This window comes from Argopecten irradians, chromosome 14 (assembly GCF_041381155.1).
Source record: "Argopecten irradians isolate NY chromosome 14, Ai_NY, whole genome shotgun sequence".
NCBI classification, from domain to species: domain Eukaryota; kingdom Metazoa; phylum Mollusca; class Bivalvia; order Pectinida; family Pectinidae; genus Argopecten; species Argopecten irradians.
This window is the reverse complement of record NC_091147.1, coordinates 16,735,668-16,756,276: the sequence shown is the minus strand read 5'-3', so window position 1 is coordinate 16,756,276 and position 20,609 is coordinate 16,735,668. Positions and strand designations below refer to the sequence as shown.

Sequence of the window (20,609 nt, the reverse complement as noted above, 5' to 3'; positions counted from 1 at the left end):
ATTGTATTAATTTAAAACGCTTGAAAGCACCATTAATCTTTTATGGTTTAAGAATTGTACAATAAGAAATTAAAAATAAAATGATGATGCGGTTAAAATATTGATAAAGATTATACTTCGATGGGATATTACCTGTGTTACCAGATTCTATCTTGATTACTTCTATCATTAGTTTTCGTTGTATGTAGGTATGTATATCATACCGTTGAAGAGGTTATTTCACTGTGTGTAATAAATAATTAAGATAAAGCATTTGTACGTTCAATCCTGACGATAAGGTTTTCACCGCGCGTTTAGCAATGCTGATGTTGCTATGTTTTGGGTAAGTGTTGGTTTATGATCAATCACCCAATTGCTGTACTCCAGACCATAGTACTACTGTTTTAGTGTTTATCATTAAAACACTAAGATTAAATTAGTTAGGAAAGTATGAATAAAGTTTAAGGTTATCCCTGCTGGTAGGGCGTTAGAATTGTACATATTGCATGATCGTAAAAAGTCGACTAAATTTAGGATTTTTCCATGACACCACCTCAGTTTTGGCCTTGAGTTGAGCGCTCACCCCTGTGAGGTAGTCGCTTGGTTTTGCCCCCTGTTACCGAGACACACTATAGTCTATAAAAGTGGTAGTTTCTACTCCTGTTTAGTGCTCAGTATTAATGATTTGGGACGACTGGTTAGCCCATGGTCAGTATAATGTGACCGGGTGTTTGGTGTCTTCGATTGCATGCTTCAGTGACATAACACTATAAAAAGGGCAAGAGTTCCACTATACAAGAAGACACAACATGAATATACCGCAGTGTCCCAAAACACGCACCACGCACGACATACACCCAATAGACCGCATACATGGAGGCTGTTCAAACTTTTTTTATGGTAGCCATATTGAAATTGGATCATTTTAGCAGGAAACATCTTCAAAAATACTGAAATGTCACCTATTATGAATCACTAATTATAGTTCGCGTCTTAGTTATTTTCAATATAGATTTATAAATTATTCATGTGACATTTGACCTCTCTCGCGAAAATAATGTAGTTTACTGTATCAATTTCTATGACCTTTCATTTGTACGAAAAGTTCAACTACATTTATCAAATTGATATCATCATTATCTATCAAAATTTGTCTATCAGACTGTATATCTACTTTGAAACTTCATTACATATTGGCGAATCACTGAATGAATGGTCAGCCAAACATTCATCTGAGGCTCAATCTTCTATACACAGGGGGTATATACTATAAGACTCTTTCATATGTGGATATGAAGAATAGGGATATTGTATCCGAGGGTCACAAAATGTTGTTAAACCCGAGGCTTGTGATCCCGAGGATTGAATATCCCTATCCTTCATATCCACGTATGAGTATTTTCTCTCATACCTCGACGTTTTATTACGATTTTCTACTACGATTTTCCGCCTTTTTGAAATAAATTAATAAAAAAGAAACCGCGCCTGCAAGACAATTATCCATTCATAAAAATTGCGTGATATTTTAACGGAAATTCTGTTGTTTGTATCATTAAAGTAAACCCAGCATAGTTTCTGACACAGGAATGGTTAAAATTGTACCGAGAAAATATTAGATTTGTTGGCAGAAATGCAATACAGCTTCAGGCGACATGATTGTATTGCCCTAGACCAGCCAGTATTACACGTGTAGGTATGAGAGAATATATATACACTATACACAGGGGATATTTCAAAGGTCTATTTGCAATTGGTTGATTGTTCAGTGTTAACTGAGCTCAAAGATGAATGTTACTCGGAATACAGTTTGATATTATTAGTTTTTATTCGTAGATGATATACAACATATCCGACAGTAATGGTGTTGAATTTCAAACCATTAGAGCTTGTTTCTTCTTCTCATTTATATCGTTTCTGGTCTGGCCTAAAAACACAGGTAAATAATATATTTCATAACAATAATAACAGAATAGCAATTTTTCTTACAAAAATTCTGTTAGATACTATTAATGAACGCGGTAAATATTGGTGATTATTAAAATCCAACTTGATAAGACTACTGTGGCATCGACTATACAAAAATGTAGCAGAAAAATTTCAAATAAACCGCGAAGCGAATTATGTTGAGAGTACGCTCTGACGTTAAAGCCCAGAAACAGCCAATGAATGTATATTTTCAGCAAGAATGTATCACTACGCCGTTGTTTCAACCAATCAAATGCTCTAGTCAGCCGAAATATCACAGTAATATTTATAATAGGACCCAAATCTATTCATTTTTGTCAGGATACGAATGAAAAAAGCAGTCTTTTATTTCCATTCATGTTTAATTTACCTTTTGATATCGTTGTTTTGAATCACCCGTAGTAAGTGGCCCGCTCACTAGCAGTTTTTCGTCTACAATAACACTGTAAAGGGAGCATGTTTGCACGGGCAGGAGCCGGGGGAAAGGATCTACAAAAGTCGTTTACTCATAAATGAACGGTATATGTATAACAAAAAATTATTTAGCAGAAATGGATTTGCAAAGTTATGCAACTTTTCGAAGTCTCGTGGATTATGAACCTTATATATCCAAACAACTGTCAAGTTCTGCTTACATTTTGTAGTTTTAACCATTGAAATTTTGGAAAAGCCCCGTGTTAATTTAACACAGTTCTAAAAATAAACTTGCTCAACTCTTTAAAATCGAGGCTGCGTGGAAATGTCAACATGGTCATAGCCAGCCGGGAGGAATCCTATAATAGAAATCAATTGAAATTGATTTCTTTCCATGCAGAGCGATTTTGACATTTTATTTTTCTATCGCATAAAAAATTATACTGGATATAACAAACACCATTTTGACTAACTTAATCCCGACTATTCACTTAATAACACCTTCTATAATCCTGCTGTTTCCCTAATTTTCTTGCGTCCAATAATTATTATACATATGAGCTTTGGAAATAGGTACTCAATATGAAAATATTTAGATATTTAATTATGTTATGAATTTTCTTTTTGTACAAATATAAATGTTTCAATTCAAAATGTAATTAGTTTAACAAATTTTCCTCATCTATGAATGAATTTGGCGTTACATATTTCCAGGTAAATATATTTCCTTGAATTACCTGCCGCCATTGGGGCGTTGAATGCAGTACCCGGTACAATGGTTTGTACCGTAGCGGATAATACCGCTACCGTCAGCAGCAGAACCACAACTCTCAGATTTATCATATTTACTATATACGTCAGTAGAGAAAGGAAAATCTAATCAAGAGTAATACAAAGTACACGTAATGATAACACCTCCCTCAGATACGTTAGCAATACATAATCATATACACCACAGGTAAAACAATACCTTGATATATTCATATTAAAACAACACGCTAAAAATGTGAATATTCTTTTCTTTTAAACGAAGTTCTGATAGCGCGACAAATAACATTTAAAGTTATTAAATTAAACAAGTTTGCAATATATGAATAGCATATTACTGTACAACACAACCCCGGCTTAATTCGGTTCCATAATTATCACATTTTCACTTTTTTTGGTGATCAAGCTAAGGAAAGAAGATATGGATATGAAATAAATTTGTTGGAGGTAAAATAGATAGTTATCAGCTATGTATAAGTAGTACTTCTGCTATGGTCTACAAAACCATGTTATAAAAAACAGCATATATAAAAAGTCATGTTCTGAAGTGTTATCATGTAATACTCACCTATCGGGAGTGTTTTCTGTAACTGGTACCACACACGTTCTCTCCTTTCTTTAAATACCTCAAATACACAATTAAACCTGATTAAGACACGTGTATATGGATGATTTATTGTTAATTATACTTTAGTCTTGTCTGAAATTGTGATATTTTGGCTGCTTTGATAATTTAACAGAAAAAATAACGCATCATCCAGCGAACGTTTCATTTAATCTGCATCGGCAATTAATCACGGGCATTTTATAGTATTTAATTATTTAGATGCTGAGTCGCGTAAATACGTGTATAATTAGAATAAAAAAATATATAAATTAGAATTTGTTTTACTTTTTTTGTCTGCACAATCAGTACCTTATTCCAAATATGGCATATTGCCATGGATTTTCTCCGGGATACAATTATTTGAAATATATTCATATCTGAAGAAAATAAGATGCTCAAGCTATTGACGGTATTAGTTTAGAATTGTCTTGTTTTGTTAACAAATAAAAATACTTATTCGTCTACAACAGTTAATATTACCATTCGTCGTCGGTGCAACGTCTTTAACAAAGCGCAATTTGTTCTGTGCAGATAGTCTTAAAACTAACGTATAAATTGATATCATAAATGATCAATCACAACTTAAATAATATATTTACAGAACATCCTTTATAATCATTTTATCATCACAACGACATGTGCAGCTAAAAATTGAAATGCTAATTTATCCTATGTGATCATGTCAAGAACATAAGTTCAGACTTTGCTAATTTCTAAATGATGTAAAAAGAACATACTGTGTAAAGAAGGTTGTTCCAATCATCTAATAAATTTTAAAAACTATTTTTGATTTTTCAATTTTTCCAGATATGTGGAAGATGGATTTTCTTCCAAGAGACAGATCGATGCGAGTTTGCGCCATACCATTGTCGTAACGGTAAACATTGTGTCATGCACTTACTTAAAATGTAGTCTATCAAAAATGTTGAAACATGCGTTTGTAAACACACTCTAAAAAAACACTTTATTTTTGTTTAAATGGCGCTTTTAACAGAAACAGTGTATATCAGCCATTAACGGTATATAACTTGTGCATCATCTGCATTGTCTAAACGATCAGACAAACTGTTAACAACGAAACAACCGTTAATAAAAAAAACGTATGTAGTATCTGTCCAAAATACCGAAAGTTGGTGGGACATACTATTATTTAAATGATGAACGTGTGTAATAGAAGTGGATCATCAGCGACTGAAACAAATAAGTTTATAATTAACACTTTCACAATTAATAGGATTATTTATCATGCGACTGAAACAAATAAGTTTATAATTAACACTTTCACAATTAATAGGATTATTTATCATCTTCTTCAGATTGAAGACATTAAGAACCTCAAATGTATCACTTGACGAAATAAAACATTACATTATAAGTTTTCCTGAATTGCCAATGCAGATTCTAATAAAATTTTCGCTGAAGCATAGACTATATCTGATACATTATCATACATCAAAGTTGCCAAGAAATAATTTTTTTCAGATAAAATATGATTGCTTACCAAAGTCTAATCAACAATAAATCACCCATATGCATGTATCTTATTCAGGTTTTATCAAGGTATTTTAACGAAGTAAAGAACGTACTATGTGGTGCCAGATGCAGAAAACAATTTAGGTATGTGAGTACATGTAGTGTATGATGACATTTCAAAACACGACTGTTTATATCTACTTAATGTGTTATAACATCATATTGTAGAACATAGCAAAACAAATGCTAGTTATATAAAGCTGATCTGTACGCATTTTACCCCAGTCAATTATATTTCTTATCGATGTTCTTTGTCAAGTGTTTGTGAAACGTTTCATATCTCTTAATATCAATAATAATGAAACTAGAATGTCTGTATAAGGTTTAGCATTTTACAAACTTGTCTAATATAACAAATGAATTGGGTAACTAAGCATACCTATATACAATGACTATGCACAAGAATGTTTCTGTTAAACAGCACATCAAACTTTACCTAATTAAAGTGTTGTTTTAAAAATGTTATGATAGCACTTCTTGTTAATATGACTTTAGCTGTGGTTTATAATTCCTCAGAGGGACAATCATATATTTCCAATTTATCCATGGGAGAGTTATCCTTATGCGTACCTTTCCGCCATTATAAGTTCTGGTTCATGGTTCTGCTGCTGACAGTTGCAGTATTATCCGCTACGATAAAAACCATTGTACCGGGTACTGCATTTAACGTCCCAATGGCGGCAGGTAATTCAAGGGAATATATTTAACTAATACACTGTGATAGAGTTACATCTCTATTACATAGACCTCCAGGAAATTTAGAACTTTACTGAGAAACATTAAAGTATGAAGAATGACTGAAATTTGTTGTTTCTGTATTGAGCAAAAATGTTAACATCAGATTGTTCACTCATCGGATTATTTAGAATATTTGTGTTATAGTTCCATATCATGATTATTGTATTCATTATTAATTAACACCAATATAATTACTGTTTTACTAGTTGGGCGACACCTGAAGGAGTGTCGCGGATGAAATGAAGAGAAGAGAAATTGGAGGTAACTCTTGATGTTATTCTTTAACGGGACCAATTTCATTAGGTTATGGAAAATATTTTTTATATCTTAAATAGTTTGAATTCATATCAGGATTTTAGTCTATTTGACCCGTATGACCTTGAATAAAGGTCAAGGTTATTTATTTTTAAAAAAACCTTGTAATTACTGTTTTATAAACATATGTATAGTATGTTTAGAATTCAACATTTCAGCCATTACTATTCCGTTATAAACTTGGCATCTACATGTATTTAATATGTTAACGCTGCGAAGATGTGTTAATTACCTAGTCCGCTAAACCTGCCTATATTATTAGGCTTTTTTCCCCTAATATATAGTCAGCTCGCGATACCTCTTAAAAATGTGAACATTTTTAAGAGGTACCGCGAGCTGACTATCAATTAGGCAAAAAAATTAATTAAAAAAGCCTAATAATACAGGCAGGTTTAGCGGACTATTAATTACCGTGTTTGTTTCAGGCCCAAAAACAACATACGAGCTATATTCGGTGAAGAAAAAAGCACTCTAATCGTTTGAAAAACATCGTTTCTGTCGGAAATGTTGTATATCACCTTTGAATGAAAACTATCAAACTGTATTCTATAACAATTGTATGTTTTACTTTCTATTTTCTCTTTTATAACTCTATCATGTTGATCATACGTCTATCATCTCATCTCAGTTAACACTGAATATCTTGAGGGATCAACCTACATTGTGTACCAATAGCGAAATAGACTATTGAAAAGTCCCCTATGTATAGACGATTGAGCTCTGGATGTAGTTGCAATGAAGTTCCAAAATAGATATATGGTCTGATACATTTAGATAGATAATGTTGATATAGTTTGATAAATCTGGTCGAGATTTACATCTAAATTAACGTCATAGAGATGTTTTCATGCAATAATTCATTTTTCACATTCATTCCCAGCCATCGTAGTTCGAAAAGGTACAATGAAAATAGATCACTTAAAAATAATATGTCAAAATAATTTTGCAGTTTTTCTTGTCAGAAACATGTTAATTTATGTTTTTGTACTAATTTTTCTATTATAAATGTGCTTGAACAATGTCATTAGCTTGTATATACGTTTATATTACTCGAACAAAACCACAAAGCTTTTTTGTGTTATAGCTCCATAAAATAAAAAAATAGATTTAAAATAACCCGTATTATTCATTATGACATTCAAATTTTTACATTACACCATTGTTTCAAATGTAATGTTAGAATCGACAACGGCATTTTCTACGTTATAGATTATATCAAACATAAATATTTAAGCCAATGAAAATGCTCGTTACAAGCAAACTGTTTCGTAAGAAGTTGGTGATAGGTTTGACTTACTCGTACTATCGCTTCTCCTTAATATGTTACAGTCAAACCTGTCATATATGACCCTCCAAGGGAAGCAATAGCATGTCAAATATGACAGATGGTCTCTTAATCCAGGTTTAATGAAAACATCATGACACTTATTAAACTCTTGTTAGTTTACTTGTAAACGTACACTGTATGGTTTCAATATTTCAGTATAATTTGGTCTTTAACAAATAGTTATCCCATTTCTGTTTTATGGTATTTTGATTTTATTAACTATTAATCCATTTTATGAAGTATTTTTATTGAATATTTATACAAATTAATATTTTTTTCTTTTATTATCTTTATTGATTTTTTTTTTGATTTTTTTTTTCTCAGAATTGTTATATCTTTATTTTGCCAACAATCACGTTATTAGTTGTTCATAAATAAATATGTATGATGGTGGGCTATTTCTTCCAGAGTTCATTGCCATAAATGCATGAACCACAATGAACCCTGGCAGAGATTGGGTGATTGTTTGTATGATTGTGCCAATCAGGAGTTTTTATAAACCCGGTATTTAGTGATTTGTCAACCGTAATTTTAGTTAATCCAGCACGTGCAGGATTTACGTAGTTAATACGATGAAGGTATATCATCATATACTTACCAAAACTTACCAGGTAAAACGCATTCATCAACTCATTCATACATCTATTGAATTGACAAAAACAAAACTTGTCTAAATTAAGGTAAATGATAATCATTCTAATATTTACTAATTAAGTTATATTGCTGATGCGGAATCACTGAGGAGCGCCGAGTATTGTATATTAAACATGTCGCTGTAAGAATTGTATACAATATATTTTTAAAGTAAAGTGACCTCGCACAGGAGGAAATCCATTCAACTTTCAACCACTTTATTCATTCACACATCAGGATATAACTTTATTTCATATGAAAAATTCGCATTTAAATATAATTAGGAATAGACACTAACAGTTTTTCTCACATAGCTAGCCATGTAAGATAGAGTTGTCCCATGAAAGACAGCTATGTAAGATAAATCTATCTTACATAGCTGTGACGTCACAATTGCCGAACAATCAGATGACGTCATATCAGCCAAAGTTGACGTCATTTTTCTTCTATTTCGATTGATTTGCCGGATTTATTTACCATTTCATTTGTTTAATTTGCATTTCAAACCGTTTTACCTAAGATTTCTTGTTTATGTTTATAAATATAAACCAAACTTTGATGAGCTCTTTCGAATGGCGTTCTTATTTTTAAAATCGATCAATTATTTAAGAAGTTAAGATTTTGTAACAAAATGGCTGCCTCACCTTTCGTGCAAGTAACTCGACAAGCAATGTGAGAAAATAACTCTTTCATATGTAAATTATGTAGGATAGAACTATTCCACCCTCGGGTACAGAATTTTGGGTCAGAAACCTCGGCAAGCCTCGGTTCTGACCCAAAATTCTGTACCCTCGGGTGGAATAGTTCTATCCTACATATGTACATATGAAAGAGTCATATAATCTCTCAATTGCAGTATAAATTTCAGACAAGATAATCGTGGTTGGTGATTTTCCCTCGCCAATGTGAAATGTCATGTCCATGTAAATAATATATGCAGACTCACGTCACTGTAAATATATCCGTAATTGAAACTAAAAGATCTGCTTATTTTTTGCAGTCGTACGTGTTTGGTGTTTTGGGGAATATGCTGTTATAAATTCATTGTTCCATATCGGATTTGTTTTGAGATACTTTTACCCTAGTAAACAGCTCGATTATTTGAGCGTTCAACTAGTAATTCAAAGGTTCTGAGTGAATGCTGCGATTTAACGGATTATATAAAGTATTCGTTTGTTTAAATGACCCACTAGAGATGTGCCCTAATAAACCACTTGGGATTCGATGGCAACATTTTTCATGGAAAATGTATATAACCCTTGTAGGTACTATCCGCAATATAATATATAAATGTACATCAGTGTGTACCTCCCGGCAGAAAAGATGTTTGCTTTACCTGCATCAGTTGATCTAGAGGTCCTGGGTTTGATCCATAGCAGACGTAGTGATTGTAAAAATCGTGCGCTCTGCACATAGATTCTCAACACTACTTCCTCATGTTTTATACTAAAGAATTAAATTTGATTTAATAAAAGGAATCATAATTTTTATAGCAACTTTGTATCAGTAAAATATAATCATAGTTTGTAGGACACAATTATTATGCATATTGCTTTAAAATAGAATGACATGTTGTGAAATCGTCCCCTTTAGATAGTTGTTCTCGTCAGCAATTTTCCCGGTGTTTGCTAAACTGTAATATACAACACCTTATCTGTCATTTCATAGTACACATTATTGAAAATAGATCGGTTGGTTAATTGATAAAATTAAAGTCCTTTTTAAAACAGAGTCTTTTAAGGACGGCATCACGTGTATGCAAGGCATTGCGTGTGTGAAACGCGTGCGTGTTGTGTCTCTTTGTAAAAGTGGAGTTGTTGCCCTTTTGCAGCGTTATCTCATTGAATCATACCACCGGAGACACGAACAAAAATAACTTTTTTCAAACTTAATCAGCACTTAGTTTAATATTTAATTACATATACATTCCAATATATTACAACTAGATGAACCGATACATGTGTTTCCATTCACGGACATTAAAGAACATAAGTTATGTCTTATAATGTGTTTACTACGGGTAGGTGATACACCTTCCGATCTGTCATAGTTGCTTCCCTTCTGACGGAGTGAAATTGATCGCGAAGGACAGAATTGCACTCTAAATGATACAATAGGATACAATGTCATTATGTCACTTGTTTTAAAGCGAATTTCGGTAGTAAAACGAAAGTATCCTCCAAAATTCAATAATGTTCACTGAAGACGTCTTCAGGGTCTCTGAGTTTCTCTTCTGAGTTTTCCTTCAATCTACTAGTCAGGTCAATTTTTTTCTTTTTACCTACAATACAAAAACGCGCATCACATTTCACAAAAAACATTTACTGGCTTAAAGGCCCACTATCTTTCCGGAGCAAAATTTAAAGGTTTCGTAAAAACCTTTATAACATAAGAAAATATATATTGATGGCCTAAGATTAACTAACAACACCAAATATATGCAAGATTTCCTGAGTGATGTATGATAACTGTAGAGATTCATTTCACTGTTTTGCCGTCTGGCATCAGCATAACCCCTAGTCAAATCGATTAAAATGAAAGAAACAAAATAAATATTGACTGGTTAAAAGAAACAAGAGGGATAGCAAAGGTCTCCGCTTAACTATTCTCATAATACTATATACATGTACATGTTTGTTTTTTTTTAATTTTTGGAACTTATACTAGCAGGGCGAAAATAACTACGGCAGGCAACCCAGTCTACAAGAAGAATTGAATCTGATGTACCGAAAGGAATAATTTCCACCCGATCTTTAGTATCTTCACGTCGCCAGAAAAAGGCCAAAATTTTCAACGAAGACACAAAATTTGAACATTTCTGATCTACCAGAGTCACTTCCTAACGTTTCAGTCCGTTAGTCACTCCATCAGTACTGACGGACTGAAACGGAGGGAACTGACTCTGGTTAATAGGAATAACCGAACAAAGAGAGCTACAGAGCAAAGCCTTATGACAATCTTAACATATTTATTGGATTTTTAATTTCTGTGTTAAGGAAATAAAACAGTTATGTTTTATATCCATTATTACTAACGTTAAACAGAATATGAGATACAAGTGTTTAACATAATAATAACAAAAGTTTTATACTTATTGTTTACTTACGTAACTGATGAAGACAGACAAACAATCCAACACATATAGATATCACACCTATTCCAATAGGTACGTACAGGCCCCTGGGGAATACAATAAAACAATTTATTATACCTCTACTTTGTTTACACTATATAAAAGTTATTTATCCGCCTCGAGAAATAGACTCGGGAAACCAAAAACTTGCTATATCCCTTAACCCCATACTTTAACTGTATAATATCACAGTTACGTACAGAGCCTGGGAAATACTATAAAACAACATATCACAATAGGTACATACAGGCCCCTTGGAACTAAATAAATATTATAGGCATTGGTATCAGATCGAAAAATGAGGTACATGCACCTGAGAAACATAATAAAACAATAGGCAATGGTATTAGGTCAAAATACGATTACAGACCGCATGAGAAAACAATAAGACAACGGACATAGTACCAGGTCATCATAAGACATATGGATAATACACTACTACACAAGCAATATATCGTCCGGTCAATTTAACCTGAAATAAATCTTGACCTGAAATTGACCTGAAATTGAGATCAATTTCACATATAGAAAGAAAACTTCAAGTCAATTTCAGATCTGTTTCGGGTGAAATTTACCTGAAAAATCTTAATCTGAAATTCAGTTCAATTTCAGGTCAAGGTTTTGACCTGTAATTGACCTGAAAAAATCTTCATGTAAAATTGGCCTCAATTTCAGGTGAATTTTAGGTCAATATCAGGTCAAGATTTGTTCAGGTCAAATTGACCTGAAGACATATTGCCTGTGTATGTCTGTGTATAAGACGCTTTCATAAGGGGATATGAATGATAGGTGTGCTGTAAAACGCCGAAAGTCCAGTTAATTTTACTTCAATATGTATACATACCTGTTATTGAAGTAGAGATATATGTGTGACTAGCTACTTACTTGAGGTAGATACATCTGTTGTCCCCACATATAAAATCGTCTGAGCAGCACCAGCCATTGTCACAGCAGTGCCAGCCATCGTAACAGTAACCGGGCAACGAGGCATTGTTACACGGCACGAATGCTAGCATGAACAGAAAGTGACTCATGTAAAACACTGAGATTTCAGTTTACCATGATGGTCATTCAGGCCCCGACTTCTCGAAACAAAAGTGCAGACTTAAAAGTCAAAACTTACTCATTATGTAATTCAATTATCTGAAAATATGTGACTTAAGTTAGTTTTTGAGTTTGTTTCGAGAAATCGAGGCCAGAACACATGTAGAACAATACATGGTACAATATTCAGTATTAGAAGCTCGCATTGGAGATACTGGAACCCTTTAGTAAATCACTTTTTATATTGTAAATTTCTCACTGACTGCTGATCCCAGACACACACAATACTAGCTAACAAGCGTGATAAATGAAGTTTCTAACTGAGCCTCAAACATCTACTTCCATAGGCCTATCTAGACACACCAGTCTAAACTTACCTTGCCCTGCCAGTCATTTAAACTTCAAAACTGAGATAAAAGTCTCTAAAGCTACTAAGCATTCTTTACTACTCTAGGAGAACTCTTATTCTTAACCTTACTATTTTCTGTCGAATCTGCATAGTAGTTCACAAACATCCTGTAGTAGTCAGGAATTCACTGACCAAAGGCTTTCCTCATCTCTTTTACAAACTGACATAACTTCCAGGATTAAAGAACTTATATTTTTCCTTTATCTGTACTTTAACCGTGTTTATTGATAATATGACCCAAATGAACTCTTCGTTTGAAAGATAAAATCACATTTAAGGATTTAAGATGAAACCCATAAATTCCCCATCTTCAAACACCCCTCATAGCCTTTCCAAGTGCTCGTTAAAGGTTTTCGGGGAAAAAATCAAAATATCTTACAAAAATGAATTATTCAATCATACAGTAATCCCCCAAAACATTTCCATGTTTCCCCGTTGTAAAGTCCAAACGATAAGCGAAAAAACTGAGAGAAACCAAGTCGTTCAACCAGTTTTCTCTCTCTGTCACTTTCCTCGACTTCAACATGATAGTAACTTGAAAAATAATTTTTGTTCTTACAGGCATTCAGATATTCATTCAGACACAAAATAGTGGTCTTTTGACATCTCACAAATCTAAGATAGCCAATTTTTTCTTCCATGGATATAAAGTAGTAACCTTTGGGATATTGAGGGTACAATGCAATCGCTCCATATGTAATTCCATTTCCAATGCCCCTTCAAACCTTTTATTACCAAACTAACTTGCACCTTCGTCTGAATTCCAGTTTGAAAGATTGTTGCTTCATTTAAAGAACAAGTAGTCGATGATAATATGACCTTAACCAGGTGACATGTAATACTAGTCTCTAACAAGGATTCTAGAAGTCCTTCCACAACCTTAACCAATGACTGACAAACCATCTCACCTTCTGACGTAGCCCTACAAACTTCAGCAATAATATTCTGATCTACTAGAGTTATATTCCGTGAAAAGAAGGGAAGCATCTCCAATTGATTAGAATGCAGGGCCCAGTTTCATAAATTTAAGGAATCACGTAACTTGAAATTCTCCATTGGAAAGCATAACGGATTTTATGACAGACTCCTTAACTTATAATTTTCCTAAACTTCTGCAGTGCTGTACTATGGAGAATTTTAAGTTAAAGTAATTCCTTACAGTTATGGAATGTTCATGAATCTAGGCTCAGATTTTATGTAGCTAGAGCAAATATGTCCTTGGTAAACAACTAAACTTGAATCTGACATAATATCGACCTTAAAAAACGCACAATGATATTGTCTACCAATCAATTGATATAGTAACTGTTCCTTGTACTTACCATATGAAAAAATTCTTGTACAAGTTTTTTGTTTATTTTTATAAAAACACACGTGATTTTGACACTTACATGACACATGAGGAAGACAGCAACTCAAGCAGATGTAAATAGTCCAAGATGATGTCATCTTTACCTCCGCCGGAAGTACTAGAGTCCCACGTCCTTACTCCCAATCATTGTGTCTTCAATAGATTTAGGAAGATATACATATTTATTACCATGATTTTATAATTTTATTTTAAAACTAAATAAATATGTGTTCAAATTATCTAATTGGATTTATTTACAATAATTTAAAGAAGTCTCACCTGCCATCCATATATGATTTTCTTATCATTTTCTTTAACTTTGTATGTAAATATGTATACAATGTATCGCTTGAGTGAAAGCAGATACAAACCAATTTTGAAACACTTCATTATATTGTCATAAGTAATTTTAATCTTTGTTTTAAAGAAATATGTCTGCTTTTTGAAATAATAGTTTCTCTTTTTCTTCAGCGTGTGAAATACTTACGTATATCCTACGGGCTAGCGTTAGTCCACTGGGGTTAAGCCCCTACTAAGATGTATTTAATATCACGTCTGACACCATCCTACCCCTGGATGTGATAATATCCGTTTGTATTCTGCACACTAAAATTTATATTCCTACCAACCTCTACGACTTTAAAGCGTACTCGTGCTTTTACTGTACAAATAGTATCACGTGATTTAAAGTTAAAAGACGCGGACCGACGTTATATGTAAAACTATCGACAGTAAAACTGACTCATAAATATATAGCCTATATGCGAGTGAAAGGGGAAACAGTTCAAGTTCAAACACTTACACTGTCAAGCCAGTATATAAACAAATAATCTCTTATAGCTATGGTATTGGTGATATTATATGTCAGTTTTTGTCTTTAGTTTAAGTCAAAGATTACTTTAATCTGATACTTTTTGTTGCAAAGATGTCATTTATTTAGTTGATTGATCTGTAAATATGACCCTATATTTTCCCAACATATTTAAAACAATGTCAATGAATACATACCAGAAATCATTTATCGATATATGAACGCAATGGATTACAGGCATATTTTACGTGTATAGCGCAGACGTACAGCGCGTCTGTATCCCGTTGTGTTCGTACCATTGTAAAAGCACTGTTCAATACTTATATAAATGTAAGGATGTATGGAATCAAATGTCATGTTTGTAAGACATCGTGTAAGTGAGAAAATATTAAAGAAACATTTTGAAGAAAATAAAATTCTTTCGGGTTACTTTTCGTGAATGCATACTGTCCCGTGGGACTGTTTTATAATTAGGGACCAAAACCATCACCCTGGTGTATGCCTTTGACGTTGTTTAAAAAGTCCTATTCGTATTTAACCTTTGACCCCGAAGATTATAATGCCATTGTGTATTTTCTTCCATTTGTGTCTATATGTATGAGGCTTGTCTGAACTGACGCTGTTGTTTGTTCCATTATTCATTTGTTTTTACTTTGTTCCTACTTATTATGAATTGGTCGTCACGTACACATCATGGCGAAAATGTTAGTCAATGTATTCATCACATGGTACCTGAATCAAGTCCATGCTCGTGTGAATCCAGTACAATCTTTTTAAATAGGATTGCATAATGCCCAGTCAACCAATTAACATATTTTATTTCATATTTATCGTATTTCTATTTATAATACTATGCGTTATTGGCACTGGATAAATCAAGATAAGTTTTTGATATATTATCCATCACCAAAAGTTACCAATATTTTGAGAACAACAGTACTTTGAATTCATGGGTTTTAATTGTACGAGTACAAATAAAAGGTGAAAATGATTTGAGGCAGTACTGTCAAATACCATTACACTTGTGAAAGGAGTACATATATATACGGTCAGACCATGAAGCCAAATTGTTGTCTAAAATTTCATTTCATATTTTCACAGTGTAATTAAATTTGTATTTGTAAAGTGATTTCTGCATGTATGTTTCCATCTGAACAGACAGAAGGCATACAAAACAAAACAAAATTCAATGCATTAGTTCTGTGTTGAAACCAAAGGCATCATACATGTTTTCTGTCCATTTGAATGATTTCCACAGCCTTATTAATCGAATCATATGGTATTCAATACATTGCTGAAGAAAAAATAACATGTCAAATTTTTCGCCCATTTACGGTACATATAACTTAAACAAAATCATTCTGGCTACTTATATTTTAATGAAACAGTGTGTGTACTTTATAATTAACGTGTGTTAATCTTAAAAGAAAGAAAAGGAACAAAAAACTTACCTTTACTCCCGATATCTCCAATATGGTTTGTTTAGTTTGTACATGTGCTCGCTATCCAGGTAAACTGATTAACTATTGTCTAGGTCTCTGTACAGTCGCTGTACCCAATATAGATGGCCATTGGGCTTACCTCGGGGAGAGTCTCGGGTAAACCCAATTAGGCCAAGCCAAATTCATATACGGTTTTCGTAATCTCGACCACGTGTATAGTTACGTAAGAATTATTGGTAGAGTCTATAGTGCCTAAAAGGGGCACTCTTAGACGTTTAAATGTGTAACCCAACACCCCAAAAGACCAAAAAACAATCTACATATATTATATAGACACCGGGATGAATTATAACTAATTTCCAAGACCCTGCGATTATTTTGTTTGATTAGCATTTATCATTCACCTTTTTTGTTAAGTTTTTTTCTTCGCTTTTTCGCCTTGTTTTTAGATACATTTCGTTGTCTCTATATTAATTTCCATTTTACCTTTACCTGCTGCATGTATATATGTTTCCTTGTCATCCCTATAGCCTAAATAGACAAGCGTTGTCGAGGAAAATTAAAAGAAACCTTATAAGAACTGTTTTTATTTGTAAATATTATCATGTAAAGATGTGTGCACACCTGAGAACTGTAGTCAATTTACGTCAGCTAATTAAATAACCCCTAAACTCTGTACATAATGTATGGGGTTATATTACTGACCCGTGTCACTCGTATACATAATGTATGTGTGTATCTATATACGGTAGGGTTAGTGGTCAGCAGATCAATAATACTATAAACTGACCAACTACTACTGTATTACCATAGGTCTGATGGACAAAGGTCAATTTCTTAAATATATCGATGGGGTGAATCTAGTCCGCTAAATCTGCTTATATCATAACATTTATTATTAAAAAATCCTGGGCCAAGTTTCACAAACATTCCTTAAGTTTAAGAAATACCTTAACCTAAAATTCTCTGTAGGAAAGCATTACCTTTTTTAAGGAATGCTCCTTAACTTAAGATGTTTTCCTTAACTTTTGTAATGCTTTTCTATGGAGAAATTTAAGTTAAGGATTTTTTAATGTCAAGGAATGTTTATGAAACTGGGCCCAGATAATGTAGGGAGGTTTAGCGGACTAGAGTGGATTATATGATCCCTTGCACTTATTTCTTCCCCTTTTGGTTTTCAAGACCTCTATAAGTTAGCAAGGCCAACAATCACACACAGGGTGGTAGACAAAATATTAATATTCCCAGATTATCAAAGCTTTGGAAGCATCAAATTTGTATGTTGTTAAGTTATTTTTCTCTAAAAATATATTATTCCATTACAGTCGACCGAAGTCCCATATGAAAAGCTCGGTTTATCGAGAGAACGCCATAGCTGTCTCATATGGTTCAAATATACTACAGTGTATATGGATGTGTGTTTTCATTATATTATACGGATTTATCATTGTATGATTTGAACCATCAATATTATACCATTTCATTAATATTTCATTTGATTTTACCAATATATCATTTGCTGCTTCCATTAGGGTTTTTTTTTCAATTCCCATGTTATTATATTCTTTTATTTTTATATGATTTGGTGACATATATATTTGATTTACATCTATCATGGTTTTATTTGGTGTTAATTATAATTACATAATTTTCATTAATCGTTATATTATTTGATTTTATCTTTATTTTGTCTTATTTTATCGTTGTTTTTTCTCTCTTTTACCAATGTATGATTCTACTTTACATCATTCACAAACAGCATAACCACTCGGTCACGCAGCCCCTTATTAAAAACAAAAATTCATATAGTATATTTGAACCATACGAGACAGCTATATAGCGTTCCACAGAGAAAGCTTTTCATTCCAGATAACTATCATGATTGTGGAGTCACTATTATTATGTGAACTTCTAATCAATCGCATTCCAAGCTCATTGCTGTACCAAAATTATGTATATCATTCACCTGTTGCTGATGTCAGAAGATCTAAAACCACGTGGTCTTGTAAGGCAAAATGACGTCACCTGAACCGACACGGAAAGCAGAGGTACGCCGAGCACCATGCATCCTCGATACTCCAGGGCTTCCGATCACTTACGATCTCTACACCCCTGGACTATCTCATAGTGAAATTGAAGGCAGCTCAGCGGAAAACATTTGACCAATCACAGGCTAGCAAAGATTTCCTTTGAAGACTACAGAGAGAGCGACGTCTAACATCAAAGTCACACAGTCAACCACGGTGTACCGTTATACGGCTCTTTTGATGTACATCAAATGGCTAAATTACCTGTTCTATTCTGTTGCCTCCAGTTTTACTATGAGATAGTCCAGGGGTGTAGAGATCGTAAGTGATCGGAAGCCCTGGAGTATCGAGGATGAGCACCATGCAGCACGGTCTTTGTTTAGTCCGCCAAACCTGCCTATATCATTAGACTTTTCTAAAAAAATATTTTTGTCTAATATATGTACATGTATTATGTATTAGGCAAACAAAAAAAAAACAAACAAAAAAAAAACAAACAAGAAAAGCTTAATAATAAAGGCAGGTTTAGCGGACTAGGTCTTTGTTCACCAACACCCCTCGCTGCAATATTGTAGCTCAAAAGACTTTTAGACAGATTATGGTGTCGTCTTTAGAGCTACAATTGGTGCATATTACTGCTAATGGAGCAAAGTAATGATCGTGCAAATCATTATTAAAACGTCTGTATGCATTTATCGTACTTGTTTTATATCACTTACCTAAAAGGCAATAAAACTGAACCGTATAAAATATCAAATTCACAGCGAGACATTAACTTTTTACATATAAACAATGTAACTATGATGGTCTTTGCGAAGGAAAATTATACGGCAAGTCTACAAATCATGAATTTGACCTCTTGTGAGCTGTACGGTAGATATTAAGAATGGTCGTTATGATTTTTTTGGACAAAAGTATATTACAAATACCTATAAAGTATTTAACCTTTCAGTTGATTCACAGAATTAAGAGTCAATTAAGAAATTAATGTGAGACATTCTGTTGAGATAATGTAAGAGGGCATAAAGAGGTACAACTTGGGAGTGAGAGGGTAACTATTCGTGAAAAAGATGTGGCTGAGGTAGTATGAGAGGACTGTAGAAGTTGTGAGTAATTGGATCATTATTGTTATAATTATATAAATATATATGTTGTTAATAATTATTGTACTAAATAAATGAATCTAAACAACAGATATACATATGTTGCTCCGTTTGTTATGACTACCAGGGGCGTAGGAAGCGGATGGGGGGGGGGGGGCAATTGCCCCAGCCCCACCGTTCCCAAGGACGGGGGGGGCAAACATGTCTTTTTGCCCCTCCTCCCCCCCCATTTTCACCGAGTGAAATGTTCTAACACTGCACATTTGAAATAAAAAAAGGGTATTCATGCACTTTTTTGTACTTCATTTTAGATGTTTTCCGCTGCGCGGCGCGTTTCCTAAAACGTTCAAGCATGTAATATTCAAACCTTTAATAATGAAAATTCAATACACACGAACTAGACTAAAAATGTCCATCAAGGAATTATACTATTCAAAAAAATGCTTCTGAAAAGATTAATTTGTTTATGTCTTCAATTCATTATTATTTTGAGTTACACAGCAATGTGCCGATGGTGTGAATCCGGTATGTTCAAATCGAGCTGGGTTGCATAATGGTATGACGAACTCACATTTATCATTTCTAAATGCAGGTAACTTTAAATCGAAAAATTACCGTGTTCAGATCGGTACTCACAAATTCATCAAATACATCATAAAACTCATCTAAGCCCTTCTAAATCTTAATTTCTTTCCCCGGGGGAGACCCCCGAACTTCCCAAACACCAAAATCTCGCGCCTTTGGCGCTCGCAAAATCATCAAATTCCATCGTAAAACTCATCTCAGTCATACTTTATCATAATATTTTCCAGGGGTTATCATTTATTTGCGTCTTCATTAATTTCCGGTTAGCGACGCCACTGTCTATAGAAGTGTACGAGGATTATATGTAATGATATCTGAAAAAAGTTTATCAATTACTTCCCATTACGTTTCATCTTCCTACGCCACTGACTACCATTCATTTAATAGCTAGTTAAACTTTCTAGACTTCACCGGAAACTTGTACA

The 20,609-nt window shown here is 33.4% G+C and overlaps 1 protein-coding gene across 2 annotated transcripts; it reads right to left on the bottom strand.

Annotated features, from left to right (window-relative positions):
- Positions 1-10,171: 10,171 nt before the first annotated feature.
- On the bottom strand, positions 10,172-16,633 carry LOC138307201 (uncharacterized). 2 transcript variants are annotated; one of them, XM_069247836.1, is made up of 5 exons: positions 16,479-16,633; positions 14,257-14,369; positions 12,298-12,421; positions 11,386-11,459; positions 10,172-10,560 (listed from the first exon to the last, which is right to left on the bottom strand). In XM_069247836.1, exons 2-5 carry the CDS (start codon positions 14,312-14,314, stop codon positions 10,466-10,468), a joined length of 351 nt encoding a protein of 116 aa, XP_069103937.1. In that variant the 5' UTR covers positions 14,315-14,369; positions 16,479-16,633; the 3' UTR covers positions 10,172-10,465. The 2 variants fall into 2 exon arrangements, with proteins under 2 accessions (XP_069103937.1, XP_069103936.1); XM_069247835.1 differs by lacking the exon at positions 16,479-16,633 and adding an exon at positions 14,704-14,932.
- Positions 16,634-20,609: the final 3,976 nt, after the last annotated feature.

Bases quoted from the DNA above. Each gene is read 5' to 3' on its own strand.
- LOC138307201 (XM_069247836.1), bottom strand. From the start codon at position 14,314: ATGACATCATCTTGGACTATTTACATCTGCTTGAGTTGCTGTCTTCCT. The intron at 12,422-14,256 runs GTAAGTGTCAAA...TGTTCATGCTAG, and splicing joins CTGTCTTCCTCATGTGTCAT to CATTCGTGCCGTGTAACAAT. The intron at 10,561-11,385 runs GTAAGTAAACAA...TTTGTATTGTAG, and splicing joins TGTCTGTCTTCATCAGTTAC to GTAAAAAGAAAAAAATTGAC.